Genomic DNA, 27,835 nt, shown 5'->3' with positions numbered 1-27,835 from the left:
TTGGGCACCACAGTTGAAGGGAGATGTTGACAAGCTGGAAAGCGTCCAGAGGAGGGCGACTAAAATGATTAAGGGTCTGGAGAACAAGCCCTATGAGGAGCGGCTTAAAGAGCTGGGCATGTTTAGCCTGCAGAAGAGAAGGCTGAGAGGAGACATGATAGCCATGTACAAATACGTGAAGGGAAGTCATAGGGAAGAGGGAGCAAGCTTGTTTTCTGCTGCCCTGCAGACTAGGACGTGGAACAATGGCTTCAAACTACAGGAAAGGAGATTCCACCTGAACATCAGGAAGAACTTCCTAACTGTGCGGGCTGTTCGGCACTGGAACTCTCTCCCCGGGGCCGTGGTGGAGGCTCCTTCCTTGGAGGCTTTTAAGCAGAGGCTGGATGGCCATCTGTCGGGGGTGCTTTGAATGCGATTTCCTGCTTCTTAGCAGGGGGTTGGACTAGATGGCCCATGTGGTCTCTTCCAACTCTACTATTCTATGATTCTATGATTCTATGAAATCAATATAACTGCTTCCCTATATAATTTTAGGTTTGGAGAGCCAGTCCTCCTCTTTGTTTAGTATCTTGTAGATTTTTCATCTTTATTCTCGGTTTCTTCCCTCTCCAAATAAATTTCGTAAGTTCAGCATTCCAATTCGTAAATTCTTTTTCCTTGATGTCAATTGGAATGTTCTGGAACAAGAAGCATAGTCTAGGTAGGATATTCATTTTTATTGTGGCTATCCGTTCTAGGAGAGAGATATCCAAATTCATCCATTTTTTCAGATCATTTTTTATTTTGTTCCAGGTTTTTTCAGTTATTTTTATACAGATCCTTGTTATTCATTGTTATGTTTATTCCTAAATATTTTGCTGGAGAGCTATTTCAATTCCTACAGACTGGAGATTCTTTAAAGAATATATGAATATGTAAAGAAAAGAAAAAAAGTTTGGTAGTAAGAAGAATAAAAGACACAAGAAGGGAAGGTTCAACAGAGAAAATGAAGAATTGGGATGATGATAGGTAGATAAAGAAAAATAAAAGAGGACTATATGAAACGTAATACACTGCAAAGAAGAAGAATGGCAGTACAGATTTCTCTCCCTTTGCTGCCCTTACACTTTTGTTCACATTCACTGTCACTTCCTTTTCCCCTCACTTCCTCCCCCCTCCATTCCTTTTCCACACACAACCCAAACCCTCCCCTTCTATCCCAAACCCCTCTTTCCACCCAATTTTATTTATGTTATGTTAGTAAATTTGCAATAAAAATTATTATTAAAAAAATTCCATGTGGTTCTGTTGTCGAAGGCTTACATGGCAGGGATCACAGTTGTTGTATGTTTTCCGGGCTGTACGACCATGTTCCAGAAGTAGTTCTGGAACATGGCCATACAGCCCAGAAAACATAATACAACACTTACATGTAGTTGTTTTGTGCAGGAAACAACCTTTTCTTTATGGAAAAGGATATTACAATGCAGAAATAGAGTTAAATCTTTTGTGCAAAACAACAATGTGGAAATTTTTTATGAAGTCCCAGATTGCAAATATTGCTTCAAAACTTTTGGAAACCTCATAATAGCAAAAAAAAATGCCGAAATTACTTGTTGCTATCTTTGAGAAGAAACTTAGTAAAGGTAAAGGTTTTCCCCTGACATAAAGTCTAGCCATGTCCGACTTTGGGGGTTGGTGCTCATCTCCATTTCTAAGCAGAAGAGCCGGCATTGTCCATAGACATCTCCAAGTACATGTGGCTGGCATGACTGCATGGAGCATCGTTACCTTCCCACCAAAGCAGTATCTATTGATCTACTCATATTTGCTTGTTTTCGAACTGCTAGGTTGGCAGAAGCTGGGGCTAATAGCGGGTGCTCACCCTGCTCCTCAGATTCAAACTGCTGACCTTTCAGTCAGCAAGTTCAGCCGCTCAACAGTTTAATCCGCTGTGCCACCAGGGGCTCCTACCTTTACCTTTGCTTACCTTTGAGAAGAAACTTAGTGAAGAGTTAGAATCGTAGTCATAGAACCCTAGAGTTGGAAGAGACCTCATGGGCCATCCAGTGCAACACCCTGCCAAGAAGCAGGAAATCCCATTCAGAGCACCCCCAAGAGATGGCCATCCAGCCTCTGCTTAAAAGCCTCCAAAGAAGGAACCTCCACCACAGTCCGGGGAGAGAGTTCCACTGCCGAACGGCTCTCACAGTGAAGAAGTTCTTCCTAGTGTCCAGGTAGAATCTCCTTTCCTGTAGTTTGAAGCCGTTGTTCCGCGCCATAGTCTCCAGGGCAGCAGAAAATAAGCTTGCTCCCTTCTCCCTATGATTTTTCTTCACATATTTATACATGGCTAAATCACTACTAAGTCAACAGGAAAGTTGAAGTCACATATGCACAGAAAGAGAATAGCAACAAGTTATAAATCTTCTATTGCAACCAACATTTAGCTGGAAGTTTTAACTCTATTAAAAGCTCAACCAAACTAGGCTTTTTTGTCCACCAGCAGGGGAAAATTTACAGAGATATTTTGCACATATGCCAGCATCTACTGCATTTACACCTACAAACCATATTTATTTTGGTATAAGCAACACTATTTGCATTCCACAAATAATGACTTGCTAGCCTGTATATTTTGCTCACCATGTATTAGTTCTTCTAAAAGAGTAATGTTGATCAATAGGGCAGCAAAACTGTATAGACAGAGGAAACTTATGCATATTTCCAGAGAAATGATAATTTTAACATTAAAAATTGAGAAACTAAAGCAAGCTGATGAGGTTTATGCATACTGCTAGCCTTCCAAGAGGCACAGAATGTGAACTACAGTAGAGTCTCGCTTATCTAACGTAAACGGGCCAGCAGAACGTTGGATAAGCGAATATGTTGGATAATAAGGAGAGATTAAGGGAAAGCCTATTAAACATTAAATTAGGTTATGATTTTACAAATTAAGCACCAAAACATCATGTTATACAACAAATTTGACAGAAAAAGTAGTTCAATACACAGTAATGCTATGTAGTAATTACTGTATTTACGAATTTAGCACCAAAATACCATGATATATTGAAAACATTGACTACAAAACTGCGTTGGATAATCCAGAACGTTGGATAAGCGAGTGTTGGATAAGTGAGACTGTACTGTACTTGTTTTTGAAGAGTGATTGCTTCAGTTTCCTTCAATTAAAATTAATCACCTTCAAAAACGTTCTAGGATGGGTAATGTATTCTCCATTAGTCCCAGCTACATGGCAGTCTGTAGATGATGAGAACTGCAGTTCAACAATATCTGAAGTACCACAGGTTCTTTGCTCGATAAGGTGAGAAGTAAGCACATTGATAGTCCCCTGGAGTTGTGAAGAAGACATTGAAATTGTAAGATTAACTTGTTCAGCACAGTCCAGGGTTTGGAGGTTCTTCCCCATTCTGAGCTAAAGAAAGTAAGTTGACAATTATTTACTACTGAAAGATAAGCAGTTCCGTTGAGCTTCATTAAACCTTCCCCTGTACAAGGACTTTTACAACCTGTGAGAAGGCTTTCTATCAAAGAGTTTCCGTATCTGAAATTAGGGAGAACGGGGAGTTAAATTAAGATCAAGGTATGCACAATATCAAGTGTGCATCCCTGACCCACATTTCTCCTGAACTTGCTCATTCTATTAAGGTTCTCAAAAGAAAAACAAGTCAGGGTTCCTCCACTTATAACAGCTGCGTGGAAAGAAGAATTTAGTCAAGTGTTGCTTGTCATACCAACTCCTGCTGCTGAAAATCCCTCTTCAGAAAATTATTAAAAGCACAGGAGCCCTTTTCAGTTTTTAACTTGATGTCCACTATCAAAGTACCTGTCTTCCCAGCAGAACACTGCTTTTTGGGGGACTAACTCACAGATATCATTGGCATTGGTCATGCTGATTCCAAGGATTCTGAAAATTATAGTAAATAAGGTAACTTTTCCAAAATCTACCTTCCATGATTCAAGGTTAAAACTAGTTGGACAGCTTGGTACAACCCTCAAATACAACATAACATAAGAAAGGTTCAAGACCATCAGTGGTAGGTGCTTTACAGGTAGCTTGGGGTTAGGCCTGTTATATCCTTCTTTCCCCAGTTCCAAGTTTGTTCCATTCTAAAATATGTGTGAATTTAAAATAGTGTGTGTGCAATTTTGTATGAATTTTTCAAATTAGTCCATTAGCCAAAATATATTTCTGCTAATGATGAACTTGTATGCATTGTCTTGTACATTTTCCCCAAATAAGTAGATGTTGTCAATTTCTTCAATTTTTTTTGGTTTTTCTTGGAATCCTTCTAAAGCTCCAAAGTATATGGATACTCTACTATGAATTACAAGTTCAGTCCAAAAAGACATATATAGAATGAATAGAAAGAGGAGAAGCCAATGTAAATATTGTACAGAAATTAAGGAAATTGTGCACATGGTTAAATATAAAAATATAGGGTGAAGATGTGGTCGTGGGGAAGGGTGATAGGGGTTGGAATGTGGGGTGTTAATTAAAATGTTATCGAAGAGAAGGATGTATTAAAAAAGAAATGCAGACAAAAACGTTACATGAAAATGAAGTATGTATAAATATGAATACCAATAGAAATGGAATATTGTAACAACAATAAAAATATTGTGAAAAAAGTTCAATCCAAAAGGTACAGAATCCAATAAAACATATTTTGACAAAACTAAGAAGAACAAATATCTTGTAAATCCCTGTGCCAAATGTACTTCATTTTTGGGCCTATTCATACTATAGAATTAAAACAGTTTGATTGTCACTCTCTCTAATCAAGATATCTTGGGAATTGTTTTTCATGGGAGTGCACTAAAAGGCTCTAACAAAATGCTAAGAATACTGGTAAATTACATCACAATTTTCTGGGATAAGATAAAAAATGGTATCAAATATAACTATGAGGTGGAAATTATTGTTTTTGTGTGCCTTCATGTTGTTTCCACCTTATGGCAAACCTATTTGGGGACTAGATTGTTTCAAAATTGATTTGCTGTTATCTGAGGCAGAGAGAATGTGGCTTGCCTAAAATCACCGAGTTAGTTTCCAAGGTGCTTCATTTCCTGGTCTCTCAGAGTCCTAGTCCAACATTCAAACAACTACACCACACTTGTTCTGCTTTATGACATACCATGGATCAATCCTGTACATTCAACCCTTGAAAGGCAAAGAAGAAAGAGGAGGGAAAGTCATGCCTGGAAGCTTAAGTTGAACTGCCCTTAGGTTGAACGGCACTGTACATTCATCCATTGCACCCATCTATTTTACTTATAAGCTGGTGACAGATAAACACAGAAATAGGATCAGAAGCAGGGAGTGAGATTTAGGACCTCATCACAAGGGTCCTTGATGCAGGGTCCTTGATGTGGGGGACAGCGGGGGTATCTATAGGGCAGCGGGGCAAATCATGAGGCAGCAGGCCGAATCCATTGACCAGCATCTCACATCACCCGCTATAAATGTACCTTTCTGGCATGCTCACGTGCTGTCCCTATAATTTTCTAACTAAACACAGGTAATCTCCTGTGTTCAGAATTCCCCCTTGTAGAATATTTCACCCACGTAGCAGGCATGGAAACCCGCCGGAAGTAGCTGTACATCATATGATGAGATCAAAATGTTCTGTGCCAGCTGTGTGAGCAAGGTGTAATGTAATAGGGAATTTTCCCCATGTGATGAGATCCTTGGTCTGCTTGTGCATACATCCAATATTCAGTATTTGGCTCTAATTATTTATTTATTTATTTCCAATATTTATATCCCACCCTTCTCACCCGAAGGGACTCAGGGCGGCTTACAACACTGGCAACAATTCGATCAGTATCACAAAATCAGTATCAAACATTACATAAAATCAATTAAAACTATTAAATACAATATAAAATTACAATATATAAATTTTAAAAACGTATGCTCAGATCCGTTCTTCTAAAAAACCTCGTGCTTTATCCATAAGTCAGTGAAATATGGGAAGAGTATTGACTTAAAATATGGGAAGAGTATTGACAAGAAGGTTTTATTTTGAGCTGGTTCCCCAGTTAGCCAATTAAGACTTTGTTAAATGCTTCATTTAACACTTGAAGGACTTTTCCCCATCCATTGAAGGAAGCATTTTAAAATGATGTCAGACAGGCAAATTCCTGCCTAAGACAGAGAAGGTCAATCATAGCTATGCACACTCTTGCCCTGAAAAGCAGGGTATAGGAACAAGGAACAAGGGAGAGGGCCTTTTCTGCTGTGGCCCCCCGTTTATGGAACTCATTGCCCATTGAAATCAGGCAAGCCTCCACTCTTTCAGACTTTAGGAAAGATCTAAAAACATGGCTCTTCCGATGTGCTTTTGGAGAGTAACTGTTACATGCTTTTTGTTACGCCCCCCATTATTTATCCTCTAGACTGTCTCCTATCTTTTCCCTAGTTCCCTGTGGTTTTATTTTTATCCTTTATTCTTATCCTTTTCTCACCCCAAGTTTTAACTGAGTATTAGTGCGGCGTGCCCTGTTATATTGCTTTTTGGATTTTGTGTTGTACTGTATATGATCCTTTATTGTATTGTTGTAATTGTATTATGATATGTTGTTTTTATATTTTGTTATATTGTATTTTTCCCGGGCATGGCCCCATGTAAGCCGCCCCGAGTCCCCATTGGGGAGATGGTGGCGGGGTATAAATAAAGTATTATTATTATTATTATTATTATTATTATTATATTATATGTTAGATATAGGGGGCAATCAATCAGCCCTGAGCAAACTTGAATTCCCTTGAAACAGGGGAGAAGCACACATACATACACCAAGACTGATCAGTTATTATATGTAATACAGCTGTGGTAAGCATAACATGTTCAGCACTGAATTTATGCCTGTCTCCTCTCTACAACAGGACATCAAAATACACACATCCATGCAGGCACACACACACACTTCTAAAGAAAACATCACAGTCATTAAAGTGTATGCAAACACAGGCATAAGCACTTCAGAGGGGGGAAACCAACATGATACCAACAACTCAAATTCACATCTGGATAGCAGGCTTAGAGTTTGGCTCAAACAAAACTCCTCCCCAAATCAAACTGCAGACTCCACAGAAAGTACCCCTGTTCAGTGGATGAAAGTACAAAAGTACAAACTACACAGCAAACAACATGAAAACCTAATTTATTTCTCAAATGTCCTTACTGTCCAGATTTTGTGATTTCCTGGAGGAAAGGTACACAGGCAAATGGCTGGAGGGCTGGGCATGATCCTACATTCTGGATGGCATTGTGGAACACTATCATATAGATAAATAGGCAGCTTGAATAGTTTCACCATGAAGTCATACAGAGCTGTGAATCGTAAGGAAAAATTCTCTATCGGGTTTGTCTTATTTAACTCTCAATTCTATAAGCATCTTTCCCCAGTCTGGTGCCATGCTGAATGGGGATGATGGGGCTATAGTCCAATCATACCAAAGAGGGGACAAGCTGTTATTTGGTTGTTTTGTGTCTTGGTTAGGAGTTTTCAACCTTAACTGGGGATGCTGGGAAAGAATTGTAGTTATGGGGTCAGGGAACAAAATAAGCCCCAAACATTGAGACCCAAACTAAGAATTCCATGCTCCTTCTCCAATGAAACTTCAATTGAACATATAGAAATACAGTTTTAGCATTCAAAGGGGAAGGCAAAATGATCAAGGGAATGCAAACACAGAGCAAACAGATGAGTTCTATACATGATGGGGGGTTTTTTCACACTGTTATACATTCAGGGAAAGAATAACAATTTCACTGGAGAGGGAAGAATTATTATTTAAGGGATAACAATGCCTTAATTCTCTCCCCACCACCCCTCCCCATATTTACCATATGCTGGGAACTAAATCTGAGACTTTCTGCATGCAAAACAAGTGTTCTTCTACTGAAAGATTGTCCTTTTCTCCACAAAGAAAGAAAAAAGACTAGAGCATATGGCTGCCATATCTTTGGCAGTTACACTACTGACACAAATTATATTGGCACAATACTATATAGTTGTTAATTAGACCAATGGATATGTTAGCATTTCTGCCATGTGTCTGCTTGTGGGTGTGCATATATGAATTCATGGTCAGAACATTCTTCTTCCTACTAAACTGCAGCATTTCTGCAGTATCATTGGATTCCATCAATGCCTTACAGATAATAGCATTATTCTAACATGTTACTTTGGAGGAAGGAGATAATAAGCACATGATAGTGTGCACTTCATGAAATAATATAATGACTGATAACTCGGTAAATTTTCATCATTTCCAAGAGTAATTCTAAAAATGCAGCGAGGCACACACACTGCAAGTGAGAACTCAAATCTGTGGTTTCAAATAACCATGCCTGGGGGGAAATAGACTCTCTCAGAAAATTCTACATCCTCTGGGCAATTATATGGTATGTTTCTTTTGGAAGTTACCATGGAGTTGCACTAGAGGACCTAGCAAATTCTAGAAAAGATACTTCTCTAGGAATCTCTAGGTCCTCCAGTACAATTCTGGACTAAAGTCAGGTAATTTAATGGCATTTCATCATGTCTGATATTTCAGATAGCTGTGGTCCAGGCAAAAACATATCTCTGTTGATATGCAGGTCTTACTGTATTCATAAAATAAATTTAGAAGCAAGGAGTTATCAACACATGATGCATAAAGCAACATGTAAGTAGCAGTAACTAACACAATTCTTTCAAAAACTAATACGTTGGCTTCAAATATAATGCTTTATTTCTTAGTTCCAGGTAATGGTTGGCTAAAATCATCTCAGTCTGTCTACTGTATTAAAAAAATCCAGGGCAAATATCTGCCTCATGAAATAAAGTCGCAGCACAGCCTCAAGTATATTATGAAAGGAGCCCATTTGTCTAACAATGACACTGATGTGACAAATGGCAGTTGCTGTTTTATAAACCAGCATAACCTTATTACCATGTATTCCATTTCTAATCAATCAAAGATGCTAGATCCTTTTTCAGCAACACTAATATATAGTTGATACCTAGTTTTCTGTTTGTAACTGTGTTCTTCTTCCTCAACACTTCATTATACTGCCTTAGATTTATCCCAGGTAGGTTCCTATGTTGGATCTCAAACTGTACAACAGGACATATTCCTTTTTGCACAGAGATCCACTAACTACATTTAACAAATCTTACACCCAAATCTATGTACATAGAATAGCATCTTTAGGTTGTGTAAACATGAAAACCTTTGAGCAAACACAAATCTGATTGTGAAATATGTCTGTCTATTCAGTCATCTTCCCACCACTAAATCTTAAAAGCCTGGTTTAGCATAAATTTGCAGACAGCTAAGTGAGTTCTCATTTTGCCTGAATAAGAACTTGTGGGCTTGGCTTCGAAGGAACAAATCAATCCAAGAAAAGATAGTGTTTCCAACGTAAGCAGCATAACAAATTATTCTAAGTTTATATACGTCAGTGATTGACAAACTAAAAATAAAATAAAACTGAAGTACTTTCCATTTCTCAAGGTTGCAAAATAAAGCTTGAGAAAGGAATTGCATCCACAGAGTTGCAACAGCATTGAGAAATTTCCTTTTTTCATTTAAAGGAGAAAGAAAGAGAAGCTATGTGGAGGGGGGGTATCGTAAGTTGCCCAATTTTAGTAACTGCAAGAAACTTCTAAAATTATTGCTTAAGGCAAAAACCTTAGGGAATTCAGGTGGTTTTAAGTGCTTGAAGAAAAATGAGAGAGTGAAAGCACACCTCCCTTGTGTTCTTCCTTTTGAAGTTTCCACTGCTGTATGCAGAAAGGGAGAGCCAAGCATTTCTCTGTGGGCAAGATGCATGGGCAACAGATGTATGTGTTGAGCTCTTTTGGCATATTGAAGCACAAAAGATCCTGGCTAGCAAAAGAAGGCTACATTATCGCAATTGAAGTAGACTACCACATCTACCTGGAATAGATTTTTGGGAATGATCCTGTTCTTTAGTCCTGAGTCATGGAGATTGTACTTCAGTTCTTCTGTCTCCTTTTTCTAGGAATACTTCATACCTAGTGGGCTGGTTTGGAGTTTTATTTTTGTTTTCTCTTTAATGTCATTCCCCATTGCATTTCTCCTTCTCTCTTTATGTACGGTTGTTTCCTTTCTACCATATCATCTTCATGGTACAGGCAGATCTTATGTCCTTTCCCACAGACTTCCCAATTTTCCTCCACCTCCAAGTTCATTTCTGGCCAGTTCTGTGCATGTGTTGCAAAACAGACTTATTAATGGCTGTATTAACTCATATGTGCTCTCATGCAATAAAAGACTGTGTATATATATTTGGAATTGTCTGCAGTGTGTTTAAAGGCACACAGGTTTTTTATTTTGCCAAAAGCATTGCAAATCCAAAAAGAAGTATATTTCTGAGTATAAATTATGACCATTTCCATATTCAGTCTTGCAGAGGTGCAGATTGGGTAAATTTGCAGAAGAAACGTGACAGAGTGGATTTCTCCTGCATTATCTCTTTCTCGAAACTATGCAGCAGCAGCCGAAGGATCTTTGAAACCTCACACTTCACTTCTCACCCTGAAATACATATTCCTTTTAAATATCTCCCAATCAACAATCTCCTATGCTGCTTCACTTCAACTGGAGGTAGTTTTTTTTTCAAGAGCAAGGAAGAAATGCTTTATAAATTGATTGACTGACTAGATAGAAGGCAGAAGGCAATTTAAAATCTATTTCTGGTCTGTCAACCATAATAAATAAATGGATGGATGGAATTTCAAATTTCCCTTTTACTGCTCTCAGGCTTTCTCCATTCCCAATCTCTCCATTCAATGGACTCCTTTCTCTCATTCCTTTTTTCTGGGGGGGGGGGGGGGGGAGGAGATGAAAGGAAAAAAGGCCTTTGTTTTGCCCTGTGAAGTTTGATTAAGAACAACTGCCACCAACCAAACTACAAGGTGGTGAAGGTCAAATGCTTCAAGGAAGGAAGAAAAATCTGGAATAGATTTCTTAAGAAAAGAGGGACAGTCTCCTGTTCTGCCACTTGCCAAGAAAGCAATGTGATGTTGAAAGTCCAGCAAGAGCCTGGCAGCAGACATGGACTTATGTGGAAAAGTGCCATGTGCAAGACTAGCCCATCTCCTTAAAGCTGCAAGAATCATAGTGTGGGAAGAGAAATACACTTTTCAAAAATACTTTTATTATATTATTTCTATCAGGCTGACAGTCCTGTTTTGATTGTGCTTTTCCTGTATGGCAGGAGGTTGGACTAGATGGCCAATATAGTCTCTTTCAACTCTATTATTCTATGATTCTCTGATTCTAATCTTAGGACAGCGTGAAAGCTACATCCTACGAAGGAAGAAGTTGAGGGGACATACTTAAATGTATATCCTTGGGGTGTTTTTGATTTTCAGGTACCCAGTCCTTCCTTCTTCTCTTTCAGAACATCTCTTACTTTCCCTGATTTTCAACAAAACAAAAAAAACAGGCAATGTGTGTGTCATTGGTATGAATGCATGAGTAGCTGTTTATTTTTCTGCTGGTACAGGTTGCCAGGTACATTTTGAGCACACGTTTCATGGTTTCACATGAATAATCTCTATACAATGCAATTATTCACATAAAAAAGAGATTTTGGGCAAAGAAACAAGAAAAAGTGAAATGGGATGATTATCCGAGTGCAACCTACAGTGTCAAAATTATACTGTTGCCTTAAAGAGGTCTGAAGGGCAATAGATTGATAAGGGATGAACCACCATTTGTACGTGTGTGTACTATTCAACCATTCTGAAGACTTCCTTCCACATATTTGTGAGTCTAGCTTTTCTTTTTATCTGCTGTCTACTGTGACAAAACCTTGCCTGTATTTCCTTTTGCTCATCACTTGGTTTGGTTTCATCTGCACTTGGAAGAGCTTCCCACAGAAAGATCTCTCAACCTCTCCAAGTAAGGCTAAAAAGAACATTTTTGGTCGTTCAGTGGCAAACATTTCAGCTGAAAATAAGCAGTTCTGGGAGAACAGTTCCCTCCCTTTCTTCCCTCTTTACGTAAGCCAAGGGTGATTGCTAAGAGATGACCCAGAGGAAGAAAGCAACTCAATCCTGCCAAACCACTTCCTGTGACTACATCTAGATATTCCTTTTAGTGGAGACTTCTCTTTCAACCTTGAGTTAGTAGCTCTAAGTAAGTCATGAAGCAAGCTGGGACTTCAGTTTATCAAATAAGGTAACACTTCTGCTAGCCGCAAATAAATCTGAATAAAAGCAATGTGATATGACAACAATTGCTCTCCACTTCTACAAATACAATGAATGTACCCCTATGAAGGGGGCATCAAACACCACCATACTACTATTCTCCAGCCAAAATGAGAAGATCACTGAACAGTGATGACAAAAATGTTGACAGATGGACACTCAACAGCTAAGGAGAAGGATAACAGATATAAAATCTGAGGGGAGGAAGCATTCAGACTATGGGATTGATCCAGCCTTGGAAAACTGCCACAAAAGGCAAGGGCAGGGGGAGAAGAAAGACTTAACAACCCATTCAGTATGCAAGACTTCCCCAAAGAAAGGAGAAGAAGGTCAATGAAATTGTATCAGGTTCTCCAAAAGAGTTTGCTTCCTAACTTCATAAGAGAGTTTACCTAGCTCCTTCACTGTTCAGAGCAATTCCAAAAAACCAAGGGAGATACATCTCCATACTAGAAGGAGGTTGTAAAGGGTCTGCAGACTAGACAGGAATGTAGTTGGTCCAACCAACCCTGGAAAAATCTAGAGCCCTTTGTAATGTAACTGTGGTGAGTAGTCTTTTAGGGCCTGAATCTACATAGATGCATGCTGGGCTTGGCCATGCTGAAACTGGAGGACAGAAGCAGCCTGATACTACCAGACTTACCCTTTTTCACACAATTGGCCCTGGTACAGCATAAAGACTGTTAGTCTTGCAGGGGCTCATCATCATTTTGAACATATAAATAAACTGAGGGTGAGAAGGGCAGGATTTTTACTGTATACTGATCTGGAGAAAATAACCATCTTTGAAGTGGGATTTGTGCCTCATTGACAGACCATGGAGACAGAGAGCAAAGGGTGCAACTACACTCTGGAATTAGTTAAGTGTGTAGTTCAACAAGGTCTTTAGCCTTTTCTGCTAAAGAGTGCTGGTGTCTCACCAAGCTACCGTACTGTATACTGTATACTCATCTGGAGAAAATAACCATCTTTAAAGTGGGATTTGTGCCTCATTGGCAGACCACGGAGACAGAGAGCTAAGGGTGCAACTACACTCTGGAATCAAGTGTGTAGTTCAACAAGGTCTTTAGCCTTTTCTGCTAAAGAGTGCTGGTGCCTCACAAAGCTACCGTTCTCATGAGTCCATAGCATTAAGCCATGGAAGCTGAAGTTGTGTCAAATTCCATTAATTCTACAGTGTGGATGCACCATAAAAGGACTTATTCCCCACACAAGGCTTTTCTAATTAACGTACTTTGTAGTGCAGTTGAGGCTGCAGAAATGTATTCTGTAGTTTCATATACAGAAGCTTTTACTCTGAAAAAAGGATGAAAATATTCTGTCCCTGTATTATCTGTGCAAGTTCATTGAAGAAATGAGCTCTCAAAGGAAAGCGTTCTTTGAAACTAGCAGATCATCGCTGTGTTCAGCATGCTCTCTGCACAGATGATAAAGTGAGTAATTATCCTAGGTACAAAAAAATCCTTCTTTTTCCGTTATTGCTTGGTCTCGATTGATGGGAAGCGTTTGAGTAACTATTCCCTTGTGTCTGATAATGCCATTTGAACTCAAGACTTCCAATTATGGGTATTTGAAAGCTTGAAAGTTTCATGGCAATGACGTTTGACCCTTGTCTGCCCCTTGCAGCTACCTAAGGACAGATAATATTATTCCACTTCCATGGATTGCTACAGAACAAAAGAATTATAAAAAAGACTCCTATAGTGTCTCCTGCCGCCTGTTATCCTTATGATTTCCTCTGCGCCCTGTGACCAAGCTCACATCTTTCTAATAGCTCTTTCTGTGACAGTAGGGCCTTTTATTCCCAGAGCACAGAATATTGGCCAATGGGACATACCATTCAACAAACATGAAAAGGACCTCACATTTACCCACTTTGCTCCTCACAAAATCTCATGCTGGTAGGCAGACCCACATGACAAAATCAAAAGTGTTGACAAAACTCTCCTTCAAATGTCATACATAAGATCCTTTATTCCAAAGAGATAAACTTGGTTTCTTGCTTTTATGTCCTTGGTTGCTATGGCTCACAGTTAGAATCCACCAAACCAAAGGTATCATATGAGCCAATTAGGGAGTGAGTAGCTTGTATTTCCCAGAGCTCCAATTTTTTTACTATGTGTTTTGTAACTGCTCATTTCTTGTTTTATGTCTTCAAGTCATTTTTTGTAATTCTTTGACTACCTCTGAGGCTGAAAGAATGTGACTTGTCAAGGTCACCTAGTGCGTTTCCATGGCCAGGAAAGTTTTTGAACCCTGGTCAAAAAACAGGGTAGAGAAAAGAACTGTCAAAACCACCTCCAAGTAATCCCTGCCTACAAAACTCCTATGACATTCATGGGGTCACCATAAGTTAACAGGCAACAGGCAACTTGTAGGCAGATACATACAAACACACACACACACACATCATAGTCCAGTGCTCAAATTACTATACCACACAGACCCTCTGTGTGTGCATGTTCTGGGAAGGAAACTGTGGTGTCATCATGCAACACAGCAATTTTCCCAAGGTCTGCATTTGCTGCCTGCTTAGGATTACAAAAGTGGAGATAGGAAAAAATGTTATGCAACACATAATCTAAAACCATTGAGAAAATTCTTACATGGGGAAGCTGCCTTCCATTGACTTGGACCAGGACTACACAACCTGTGGTTCTCCAAGTGTTTTGGATTTCAGCTTCCAGAATTCCTGACCACTAGATAAGCTGGCTAGGGTTTCTGGATATTGGGGTCCCAAATACCTGGAGGGCCATAGGTTGTGTAGATCTGACTTGGACTAACCTTCAAACTCTATACTACCTATATACCACATTTCCAGTGGTCAGAATGGAGTCTTGTCCAAAAGATGGTGGGGAATAAAAGTAAAACTTTCTGCAGATAAAATATGTGCTCTAATCCCAGTGATAGAACTTGAAGAAAAGGTTTGAGCGAGAGAGAGAAAACATCTAGAATTCAGCAAAAGCCATGCAGATCATTTGGGGTTGGAGATTTTTTTAACAACAAGTTCCACAATCTGGATGCTACAATTGAAAAGGTCCACATCCCAGAGAACTGAATATATAGCAAGAGACAAAGAAACGTTTTGATTAATGAATATGATGGAGAGGCAGGCTCACATATTTCCTGATTTCACATGGGTTGGGGGCTATGTTTGTCTCAGTGGGGCAAACATGACCAAGGAGGTCTGATTAGGAATGCTCTTACAATTCAACATTCACATAACTTGGTCATGAATGCATTGGGCCAACAGTGTTGCTAATTGACAGCCTAATGGGGAAAAGCACTACATTCGTCCAACTAAAATTTATTACAGATACTACGTACATCTGTAAAATGAATTAAATTCTGTGTTGCAAGCTAATGTGGGAAAACATGTTCCATATAATGGGTGGAAATATATAAATGCGTAAGAGAAAGAACACAAGAGCAACATGATGTACTTTGGCAGCAGATGTTACTATGTAACAGCAAAGTTCTTTTAGTTTATATGAGTGCATTTCCTTTCTGAGACATTCCTTCCACAGAGATTGTAATGACTGTCCCCACCATTTTAAAATAAACTCTCTAATAATGTTGTTAAAGAAACCTTTGGTCTGAAAAGTCTTGATATTTTTAAAAACAACCTACAATAACAGAAATCTGAATTTGAAATATAACGTAGATGCAGAGGAAGAACAAAATCCTTTAACATTTCTCATCAAATGTTACAGTTTGCAAGAAGTGGAGGGGGTGTCATTTTATCTTTTCAAAAGATTCAACAATATGCCTTATTACCCACTTCTAATACAGTTATTTTGCTTCATTTATGACCATCCACTTCAAAACCAAATTGTCACTGCCACCTCCTACAGTCTGACACATCGTATGTTCATCACAGAAAATTGGCTGAAGGGAAAGAGGAGTTGCTAATAAGAAATGCAGGAAATTCCGTCTGCTGCTCCCCATTTAGCCCACCATTTTCCTACATCCCTGTCTTTCAAATAAGAACATTACATGAACTTTGCTGAAAACCTATGAGTCAGAAAAGTTACTTTCTTAGAACTAGAACCCCCTGAACTCTCCAGCTGGCTAAAAAGTCTAAGAGTTGTAGGCGAAAACAGTATTTTCTTTCCCAGTCTTCTTAAGAACTATTGCTGCTTTCTATTTGCAGTCCTGTCCTGAGAACATCTGCCTCCTTAGCTCATTTATTTCAGTGGAAGTTGATGTTGCAAGACAAGGAATGCAAGACCTGGAGGGCCATGTCTGGGGTGGCAATCTTGAATCCTCTTTTTGCCCCTTGCCCCAGGCTCGGGGTGTGAACAGTATTCTCTCTCTCTGGATCAAATTGAGATCTTGGGAGTAAATGAATCATCTTTCTCTCTCTGACACACAGTAAAGCATTCCACTGAACTAAGCACATTGCTCGTTGCCTGCTGACAGAACAAGGCAATAGATTTCAGACAAAGTAATTTAGAATTTTACAGCTGTAAACCACAAATTTTCCTTACATCCTAACAATAACCACAATAAACCTCATCTCTAGGTCCGCAAAGAAATAAAAGTTATTTTTATTACCATCTTGTCCAGAATTCTCCAGATACTCCGTCAGATCGCAGCCGAAGACGTTAGTGGCTCCTTTCCTCTTGAGTTTCGGCTTTCCTCCCTTGTTCTTCATGAGTTAGTTCCAAAAAGAGGTCTGCCCCCCTCCTTCCTTTCCCCCCACCCCCCTTGGTTTGCACCAGACAAGTGCAAAGCTCCCCCTTGTTCCTCAGACCTTCCTTGCTTGTCTCTCGTTCCCAGTCGACAACATTGAAAGTCCAGAACTTCCAGCTGGATGTATCCACATTAATCCCCTCCAGATGTTAAGCTGCTGTGGCCGCGGCTGCAGTTGCAGAAGGGGGAGGCTGAGACAACCCAGAGAGCTCCAGTAGGCAGCAGCAGAGAGATCATAGCCCAAGTTCAGAAGGGTTCTCCTAAGAGGGAGGTGGCTGGTGGCAAACCAGTGTCTTCGGTGCAACTGGCATGAGTGGGCAGATGTTTGATGGGTGTCTCACGTCCGTACTGTTGAGTCCCAGGAACCTCCAGAGTGAAATCAAGCTGGCAAAGAAATTAAAACAAAGCTGGATCTTGCTAGATCATCCACGGAGTAGAGATCAGGCACTCCAAATCTTTTCTTCCACAAACTTGTAAAAAGAGAGGCAAAGAAAAAAGAAAGAGGAAAATGCCAAGTAATGGAAAAGAGAGAGCCAGGCAAGTCTAAGAATCACTATTTTGAATCCTCTTGTTGCATATTGACCAAACAACATTAGGAGAACAAGGAATGGGTTCCGAACATTAATACACTCTCTTGTGCTCTCCCCTTTCCCCTGTTTTTTTACAAATCCTGGGATTATCCAGCTCAGGAAATGCTGGAAGGAAGTTAGCTGGGGAGGGGGTGGAGGATGGACTTTTTGGCAGTTGTGTGTGTGTGTGTGTGTGTGTTAGAGAAATAAGAGTGGGGGAGAGGCAAAGAGAAGTGTTTCAAAGCCAGGAGAAGGGAGGGAGGGGGACGTCCTGCCAGCTAAAAGATAACGGGACAGCCTGAAAGGAAATCATTACGTTGAGTAGAGGCCCGCAGCAGTTCAGACTCTCTGACGTTTCCTGTTCCACAAATGGTCAGCTCTGAAAAAAGCCCAGGGAGGGGCGGGAGAAGGAGGAGGAAGGAGCATAACTGGTTTCAATAAATGCCCAACTCTGGTTATTGATTCCCTTCTCACAACACTTCTCAACCCCAACACATCTTTCTTTATACTTTCGACAGAGTGTCCCCTTCTCAATCCATATGCAGAGGGAGGAAACAAGCAAATAAAGGTTGTGAGTAAGAAAGGTAAAATAAGCAAGATGATTTCTCAGTCTACTATCTAAACACACACACACACACACACACACACATGTACAAACATGCATGCCATTTCTTCAGACCAGAAAGTGATGCATCAAGCCCTGGATTTGAACTCTGGAATCACTCTGCCCTTCCTCAGCCTGGAAATAAAATAACATAAATTACTTAGCAAAACAAAATCTACCCATCACTAAAACGAACAGAAATAAATGCACAATTTTGTTTTCTGTTTTTATGGAGGGATGCTGAAGCCATTCCCACTGGTAGGGCTGAATAATATTCTGGTCTTCATTGCATAGGTGCAACGAAAGGAAAGGAAACATTTTACTTTACAGTTTTTTAAATTCCAACTCAAGTAGACTCATTTGAGCACATGTTGAATAGTGAGGCAAAATATAAAAAAAGTCAAAATTATAAAATTAAAACCAATGATCAGACAGTACTGTAAAAATGAACATAAAAATCTAAACACAGAAACAGAAGCTGGATCAACACTGCCATGTAATGCAGTTTCAGAATGCAGATTAATTGCAAGGAACTGGATTATATGAGTCTAAACTGTTATATAATCCGGAACAATGCAGTTAATATGCCTTCTGAAACTGCATTAAATGGCAATGTAGATCAATCCAGAGACACTGTATTATTGTGACTCAGTTTCTAGACCTATTTCCTTCCCATGCCAATCATTTTTCAGAGATCTGAGATGTGTCACAATTTTATTATTAATGTTCAGAAACTGAACTGTGACTTTTACAACAGTTAACATCACTTTCTACCCTGAGAAACCTTTACTTAACTGTATTACAAACTATGTGTAGGCTTTTTATTTGTTTTGAACTTAAAAGATGAGCATATGGGCCCTTCACATGAATTCTCTCAGACCTTATGACACACATCACATCCGTTGTGTATGAGATGGTGAAACAACATTCTAGTGGGAAAAACTTGTGCACTGTAACCGTTGAGAAACAAGCTTCAAAAGGGTCAGGCCTCTGATTCAAACAAAGACGCCTTAAGAAGAAGATATTTCTTAAAGCTTTCTTGGGGGAAAAAAATAGCTGGAGACAGACAGTGACTGCTTTTGTAGGAACAGCAAATCAATCTTCTCCACTCCCCAACCACAGATAGAAATGGAGAGAGAGAGAGAAAATTGCTGCCTCTTGACAAACTAAGGAATCTTATAACTAATCCAAAATGATGCCCTTGGCTCTAGCTGTATTTTGGTTGGCTCTAACTGAAGGAGGCTTAGCACATAAATTTAGAAACTTCATCCACACATTCAACCGAATGAAGTGTTAAAATGCTGAGTTGGGCTAAACCAACTGCAAGTAAGTACTGATTGCACATAGTCTGAAACAGGGAATGGGTGGGATGCACAACCTCCATGGATGGGTAAGGCACACATACTTATACCCCTTGCTCAGACTATAGGTTGTTGCTGCAGGACAAAAACTATTTTAAGTATTTTAATACTTTCCTGTGTTACAAAGTCCATGCAAAGAACACAGCAGACAAAAGTGCAGGATAGCATGTAGGAAAGTGTTTTAAACTAACTGTTAGCTTGTCTAATTCAGCATTGTCTCCAGCAGGGTGGGAAAGCCCAATCCATGCAGCATCCAAGACTATTTTTGAGGATTCCAGTACCCCTAGCACAACTTTGGGAAATGTTTGCAACTTTTTTCACTTTGTTTCTATTGAAGAAGTAGAAGATTCTTATTTTCCTCTCCTTTGTTCTCATTTCCTATGTTTTGCCATGGTCCAGAAATGATCCCGAATTGTCATGGATATGCACATCAGCACATTTCAGAAGACCAATTAAGAAAAAAATCCTCATTTTCCAGCAGTTGTTTAGCCGTGGATATTGCAATACCTTGGTTTCATTCCTATACACAATTAGCAGATACTGTGGACATTGTCCCATTCTCAAACCAGTTCTGGGATGTTTGTATAGGTGCTGCACAGTGAAACTGGTTCATCTTAATCCACTTCCAAAACAGATTGTGGTGCCTGTGTAGAACTGCCCCATGACTCTGGAAACCAGGATTTGACTCCCTGCTTAGCCATGAAAACCCATTGGGCGATCTTAGGCAAGTAACATGCCCTCAGCCTCAGAAGAAGGCAAAGGCATGCCCCTATTGAACAAATTTTGTCAAAACTTCATGATAGGTTTGCATTAGGGTCATCATAAGTTGGACAATGTCTTGATAGAAACAAAAACAGTATTCTACCTCATTTATGTGCACTGCTGGACTGACACTGTTCAATATCCACATTATTTACCTGATTTTTTTTAAAAAAAACATGTTTTTATGTCAAGTTAAGAGAGCTTGAAAGGCAAGAGGGTATCATGCAAGGGAATGCCCATGCCCTCTTTGCAGTTGCCTTTTCCTTCCTGAGATCCTTTTAACTAGATATGTCACAAGTTGAACCTGGAATCGACTGGTCAACAAATACTCCTAACAGTAACAATGTCCAACACATATTTTATCAGGTCCTGCTATCATTTCTTAGCTTTTTCTTAATGATCCAGATTAGAAAATACAGCTCCTCCCTTGCCTTTGTTATCCTATTACCATGCTTTGAATGCAATTTTCCTGCTTCTCTGTAGGGGGTTGGACTGGATGGCCCACGAGGTCTCTTCCAACTCTATGATTCTATGTTGGGGCCACATAAAGTGCCAATATGTATTTAGTCCAATGCAATATCAAACTATTAAAACTGTTCTAGAATGGCACTCCATATATATGTACCTAGGAGGAGGAGAAGCATGAGTCATATGCTTCACCTCTATTGTCATCCCTACAGCCCAAGGGCTTTTATATCAGTCCTTCTATTCAAAAAGAAGACAAAAGAAAATGAAACATACAGCAATTCAGTTGTACAATTCCTGAAGCTCTCAGGTTGGGCAGAAAGAAACAAAACAATTTATTTTCATGAGTTTATAGATTTCCAAGGCAACCCATACCATCACTGATGCATTAAATCCAGAAATCTTGGCACTGATATGACAATACCTACATATGCCATCTGTGATAACTGCCTATTATCTGTATATTAATATCAATCTAATACCTAACAATAGTCAGAACAAATTTAACTAAAATCAACTGTATACAAAAGTTTAAAAGCAATTAACCATCATAAAATTGGAACCCATTGAAACAAATTAGAATAACAATGATAACAGTCAGACACATTATACAAGGCTCATTTTTTACTGGAAAAAAATCAATTCTCAAGGGCATAAAAACAGATTTTATCTACTTGCAGAAAGATATCAAGGAGGGTGCCAGTCTAAACAAAAATCATATGGAAAACAAGTTCCAGAACCCAGGGACAGCCACTGGGGAAAATATATCCCATGTTTCCACTTAAGAGAATAGTGGGTCAGAGAGAAGAGCCTCCCCAGCTAATCTTAAAACACTGGCAGGTTCACATGGGACAGTGTTATCTTTCAAATAACCTTTCAAATAACCAAATGTGTGAGGGTTCATGGGCCCAGTGAAACCTGTCCAGAACCAGTTAAGTAGCCAGTGGCATATACACACAACACACAAGTCATTAGAAGTATCACCCCAGCAAAATATCTTATACACAGCTTGATATATATGTGCCATCACTAATCTGATCAGAGAACAACTTGTTTTGATTCACGTTGTTTTCATAGTTTCACTGATTCATGCAATTGCTCAACAGAAATAATAATAATAATAATAATAATAATAATAATAATAATAATAATAATAATACTTTATTTATATACCACCCTATCTCCTCAGGAAGACCCAGGGCAGTTTCCAACATATGGCAAAACATTCATTTGCCAGAAGGAGACCATATAACAAAGTTAAACACCATAAAACAAAAACATACAATCCTGCTAAAACAACCACAAAAATTTAAATCCAGTTTCAGTCTGCTCCACCAAACGGGGTCAAAATACCAATGGCCAGAGTTTCAGAATGGACAACTATGAAGGGCTAAGCAAAGGTTAGTGCGACAGAGTATCATAGAGCCAGGGAAGTGGATAAAGTTCAGAGCAGAGTCTTATTTGACAGCCAGGAAAAGGGGGGGGGGGGGGGGTAGGGACCAATCATGCTAAAAAAAAATCCCTGCAAGAACCACCAGGTTTTCAGGTCTCTACAGCAGGAAGACAGAGTAGAATAGGCATGGGCAAACTTTCTAACTTGGGAGCCGCATGACAGGCCGGCCAGGGTGGATAGGCTGGGAGAGAGGGAGTTCTCCCCAAGCCCCCTCTCTGCCCTTTCCTCCTCTTCCTCTTCTCTTTTGGAGGCAGAAAGTGAAGGAAGGACAGGAAACATTTGGATCCCAAAAGGGCTGGCCTTGGTCAGGATGAGATAGTGTGCAGGAGAGAAAAAGTGTGTCCATTAGACCCCATATTGCCTACTCCTGATATAGAATCCTAGAATCCTAGAGATGGAAAAGACCCCCAAGGGACATCCAGTCCAACCCCCTGCCAAGCAAGAAGGCACAATCAAAGCACTCCCAATAGATAGCCTCTGGAGAAAAGCCTCCAGAGAAGGAGACTCCATCACATTCCCAGGCAGCCTATGCCACTCTCCAACAACTCTTACTCTGAAGAAGTTCTTCCTAATCTTTTCAGTCAAATCACTTTCCCTGCCATTTGAAACCATTGCTCCCTTGTGCCCTGGTCTCTAGAGCAGCAGAAAGTCAGTTTTTGCCTTCCCTCCTTTTGGAGGGAAGGCAAAAACTTTTAATTCTTGAAACATGGTTCTCATGTTCTCTCTCAACTGTCTCTTCTCCCAAGTAAACATCCCCCAAGAGGAAGGAAAAAGAGAAGGAAGGAAGGAAGGAAGGAAGGGAGGGAGGGAGGAAGACAAGGCTGGAAGGAAGATAATGGAGGCAGGGAAGAGAGAAGGAAGGCAAGACAAAAGGGTAGGAAGGAAGGAGAAAAGGAGAGGGACGGAGGGAGGAAAGAGGGAAGGAATGAAGGACAAAAGGGTGGAAGGGGAAAGAAGGAGGGAAGGAGAAAGAGGGAGGTAAGGAAGAATGGAAAGAATGGAAGGAGGAAGGAAAGAGAGAAAGAAGGAAGAATAGGATAGTGAGATAAAGGAGGGCCTGAGAAAAGAGCCCAAGGGGCCACATCCGGCCCCCAGGCCTGGGTTTGCCCATACCTGGTGTAGAGGCTTGCCTGATCTCTCTGGGAAGAGTGTTCCAGAATCGGGGGGCCACCACCAAGAAGGACCTCTCCCTCGTCCCCACCAACTCCGCTTGTGACAGTGGTGGAAGCACGAGGAGGACCTCCCCAGCAGATCTTAGAGCCCATGCCAGTTTGTAAGGAGAGATGCAATTACGAAGATAGGCAAGGCCCAAAATGAAAAGCAAGTTAACCCAGGAACGTCCAACAAGCCAGGTACTAGTCATGTTAATTATTACACTAGGTATACATGATGCCTACTTACCTCTGTGCTGTACTGTCACATAGATGCTATACATATCCGAGTGATCCAGTCCAAAACATTTAATTCATCTGAAACAAGTCAATGCTTATTTGCATTTCTTTTTTAAAAGGGTTATGTTGTTCAAACTAACCCATCAGTTCAAATCTGTGGTCATGAAATGGCATTAGTGCCCCCACTCCACCTGGGAGGTACAAAATCCAGCCAAGTCCTCTTTTATAAACATATACTGGATGCCTTTCATGCTTACTGCTCTTAGACATTAAGAAAACAGGGATGATACTTATCAAAAGAATATTTTGATAAGCATCAAAACACAAAAGAGACAATTATTTCAAAAACAAGTGAAGTGAAGGAATTGCATCTGAGTGAAATTTTAGCTAACATACTATTATTATTACAGTTATTACTATTATTGTTTTTGTTATTCATATTGGTAACATCAGTGTTCACTGTGCTGCAAAGAGTGTAGTGACAATAAAGAATGCCAGCAATTGCACTATTCTCATAATGCTTTCAAAAGTTAAAGCACTTGACTGGGCTGGGAAGAAAAGTGATGGGTTTTCTTCAGTTTTAGCAAGTTATTTTTTATCAGCTTTTCAGTTTAGTGTTACTCACCCACTGATCTTGCTGGGTTTTTTTTAACTGCAACAATTGAAGTCTCACTACCATCCAATATATTTGAGATGGACCATGCTGTAATTTCCTATCTGCTCGCTAGATGAAATAAGCACAAAGCTTCTGATAGAAACAGCAGTAATGTGCCTTGCTATGAAAGCAGCAATTGTTTATGCTTCAGGGTTGCTGGGCAATGAAATGGAATTTATTTCAGCAAGATTTATTCAGCATCCAACTAGTTTAGTAACTACAGATGGGAAATCTTTTGTTTGTTTAATTTTTCATAGGAACATTTCAAAATTTGCTAATTTCTTCATAGACCTCAGCAGGAAGACAACAGGAGAAAATGAAACTGATGGCTTCATCAATCCCTAAGGATAGCCTGTAAGGTTCCAGATCTGAATCCCTTGGGCATTTAGCCATGTTTGTGGTACTCAATTATATAGTTGCCACCCCTTATTTCCAAGCAATCTTCTTGTCTCAGAGAGGTGTTTCCACTGTATGCACATGTTTGCTGTATTGGTTTATGTCCAGTCACAAGATCTCAGCAGTTGTGTGTGGGGGGGGGGGGGTCTGGATTCCTGCCACATATGGTATTTGCTTAATCGAGTTGCTTATGTTATCTTATCCATTCCAATTGCTTACCTGTGCTTCTGCTATGTGAAGCCGCAGAGCAAGAGATGGTGAAATGATGATCTGCTACTGTGTGTAATGGCATGTATACAAATCTTCATAAACATTTAAATAATTAAAATAGATAACACATTTTTTCCAGATGCCAATACAAACAAGGGAGTTGCTCTTCTGTGGTGGGAACTATCCGGTGAATTAGATTATTTCCTAACCTCATCAATCATTTATCTACCTCCCCTTCTTCCTTGCAGCCCTATGATTCTGCTGCAATCCAAATTCAGAGGTCAAAGTCACATATTTTTTAAAAAGCTGTTCTTCACAGAAGTAGCAGAATCAATGTGAGGGTTTTTAAAACCCACCCATTTTTAAAAACCCTCCCATTTGAGATTTTAGCCATCAAAGAGAGCATTTTCACATCAGAATAACAACAATGTGTGTTTCAACAGGACTGAGATCAAAGTAAGGATGCATTATTTAGCCTGCGTATAGTTACAGCCAAAGCCATGTTCTTGAGTTTGTTGATAATTATGACTTGAAGGTCTTTCACTCATTGTCAAGTTGACTTGACAGCAATGAACAGCAATTTGTTAAAAATCTAGCATATAAATTTACAATTTGGATCTGGGAGAAAGCCTTCTCTGGGGAAGAAAAGAGTTCTCCTTCTTTTCTTCCCCAGAGCATTTCCCTTACTGCATCAGTCTCGACTCAACTACCAAATACAGTACCTTCAAATGCAATGGGGGGGGGGGGGGTGTATGTATGTGTGAAGAAAACAAAGACAGAAGGAAAAATCCTCTAAATTTAGCTGCACTATTAGGATTGTTTTCCTGTCACCCACAATTCATTGTTAGATCTGACACATTGATATGACTTCCCTCTTCCAACATCTCCAACTTTCTTTTCTCCCTATATATACACACATTATTCAGTTTCCTGTCAACTCCTGAGTCATGTTATCCTACTGTAAAATGTGTGACTAAATGGAGGTCTCCTTTGTCTTTCAGGTCCAAAATGCATTCCTACCTTTTTCACTTACTCCTCCACACTCCTGGAACTGTCTCCCTTCCCTGACAGACAATAAAATAACAGGATCCCTGTCCCATTTTTCAGTTGGCAACTCTAATTACCACTCTCAGAATCTCCCAGCTAGTATGGCCATTGCCCATATTATTGGTGAGATACTGGGTGTTACAGTCCAAAAGTATACCTTTTAGACACTGTGATATTGAGCTGGAGCCCCTGGTGGCACTCTGGGTTAAACAAGACTGATGACTTGAAGATTGGGTTGCTGACCTGAAGGTTGCCATTTTGAATCCAACCCGGGGGGAGCGTTTAGCAAGAAAGTTTAGGAAAGCTGAAGGGAAATGTAGCAGAGCAATGAAGTTACAGCCATTTCAGAATCTATCATAAGAAATCAGCAGTCAAGATACACCTTGAAAATAATAATAATAATAATAATAATAATAATAATAATAATAATAATAATAATAAAAATAATAACTTTATTTCTACCCCACCACCATCTCCCAAAAGGGACTCGGGGCGGCTTACAAAGCACTCGTTATGTAATAATACGTACGGTGCAATAAATACAGATAGATCAATATCAAAGGAAAACATAATTCATATTATCAATAAATAAAACAATATCACAGCAAAATCAATCAACCTTAAACATTAATAAAATGTTATGGTATAGACATAAAATAAATAACAACCAACCAGTCATATAAAGTGCTTTCAGTGAAAAAGACAATGGGTCTACAAATTGAACCTTTTGAGCTCTATATCTATTGGAAAGCTTGGTTAAAGAGCCAAGTTTTTAGGTTGGAGGGTGGGGGCTAGCCTAATTTCCCTCGAGAGGGCATTTCAGAGCCGGGGGGCCACCACTGAGAAGACGCTCTCCCTCATCCCCACTAACCGTACTTTTGAAGGCGGTGGGAATGAGAGGAGAGCCTCCCCGGTGGACCTCAGAGTCCAAGCTGGTTCATAAAAAGACATCATAAGCTACTCCAGAAATGAAAAATAGAAGTAAAGCCACAAATAGGTGCCTCAACCACCTGCTGCTCATTTTCAGGGGGAGATATGTCTTCTGGAATGAAAAGGCTTTCTATATATAATTCCTCAACATCCAATTCCTCTGTAGGATGAATTATAGTACATGCTATACTTATATCTGAGGACATTTATTAATTGTACAAGCTGTCTAGATCCTCTGAGATTTTTAAGGTCCCTCAGAAGCAGTACAACGGCAAAACAGGTTCCCTTCTAGACAGAGCTGCTTTCTCTAGAATAAGAAGCCCTTTCATATTATGCAAATATAGCACTATGATTGCACTACTTGCCAATGGCAATATCCTATGGAATCCTGTGGTTTGGAGTTCAGTGTGTCAATAGACCTCTCTGGCTGAAAAGTCTAAATATTGTCCCCTAACCTGCAGATCCTAGGTTTCCATAGGCTATAGCCATGGCAGTTAAAATAGATTCAGAGTATAATTTTTAGTATCAAGGGGCCCAAGGACTTGACTTCTAAGCTTAGAGTTTGAGATGTGTGAGTCATAGGGATTTTGTTATATGTGACTTTCTCTCTTAAGAACTGCTGTTACCAGAGGTCCTGATGCACAAGCAGGAGAGAGGAAACAGCTGGCAGAAGGGACAAAACTCCATAACAACCAGATCCCAGAAGTGTAGCCCATTAATCTTTTCCCAGAAAAAAGCAACAACAAAGAAACTTGTGGCATGTCAAAGACAAACCCTATCTCCTCATATGAGCTTGACTAGGCTCATATGTCCATAGAAACTGTTATTTCAATCTATCATAAAATCACTCTGATCCATTCCGATTTGGATACCATGTTAACGGCAATCTCTGAAGAAGTAACACAAGCACCTGCTTGTCCAGTTTTAATGTATTCATTTCAATTGGTGCAGTTCGAGGATGTGGATAAGATCCTTGGAGAAGCGAAGGCAATCACATGAATCCTAGCCCCCTGCCCATCCTGGTTGATAAAGGAAGCCAGAAGGGGTTTGG

At 39.8% G+C, this 27,835-nt stretch overlaps 1 protein-coding gene across 2 annotated transcripts in view; it reads right to left on the bottom strand.

Moving 5' to 3' along the window:
* The window catches only part of arhgap31 (Rho GTPase activating protein 31), a 121,910-nt gene extending 103,544 nt beyond the window's left edge, over positions 1–18,366 (bottom strand). Inside the window, exon 1 of one of the 2 annotated variants that reach the window (XM_008107889.3) lies at positions 16,804–18,366. In XM_008107889.3, the coding sequence (XP_008106096.1) occupies positions 16,804–16,903 (100 nt within the window). In that variant the 5' untranslated portion in view covers positions 16,904–18,366. The remainder of the gene's footprint in view (positions 1–16,803) is intronic. The other variant, XM_008107888.3, reaches the window with a different exon arrangement.
* Between the last annotated feature and the right edge of the window lie 9,469 nt (positions 18,367–27,835).

The sequence above is a fragment of the Anolis carolinensis genome, chromosome 3 (genome assembly GCF_035594765.1).
Source record: "Anolis carolinensis isolate JA03-04 chromosome 3, rAnoCar3.1.pri, whole genome shotgun sequence".
Taxonomy (NCBI): domain Eukaryota; kingdom Metazoa; phylum Chordata; class Lepidosauria; order Squamata; family Dactyloidae; genus Anolis; species Anolis carolinensis.
The sequence above is the reverse complement of the archived record's forward strand: the minus strand, read 5'-3'. Positions and strand labels throughout refer to the sequence as shown.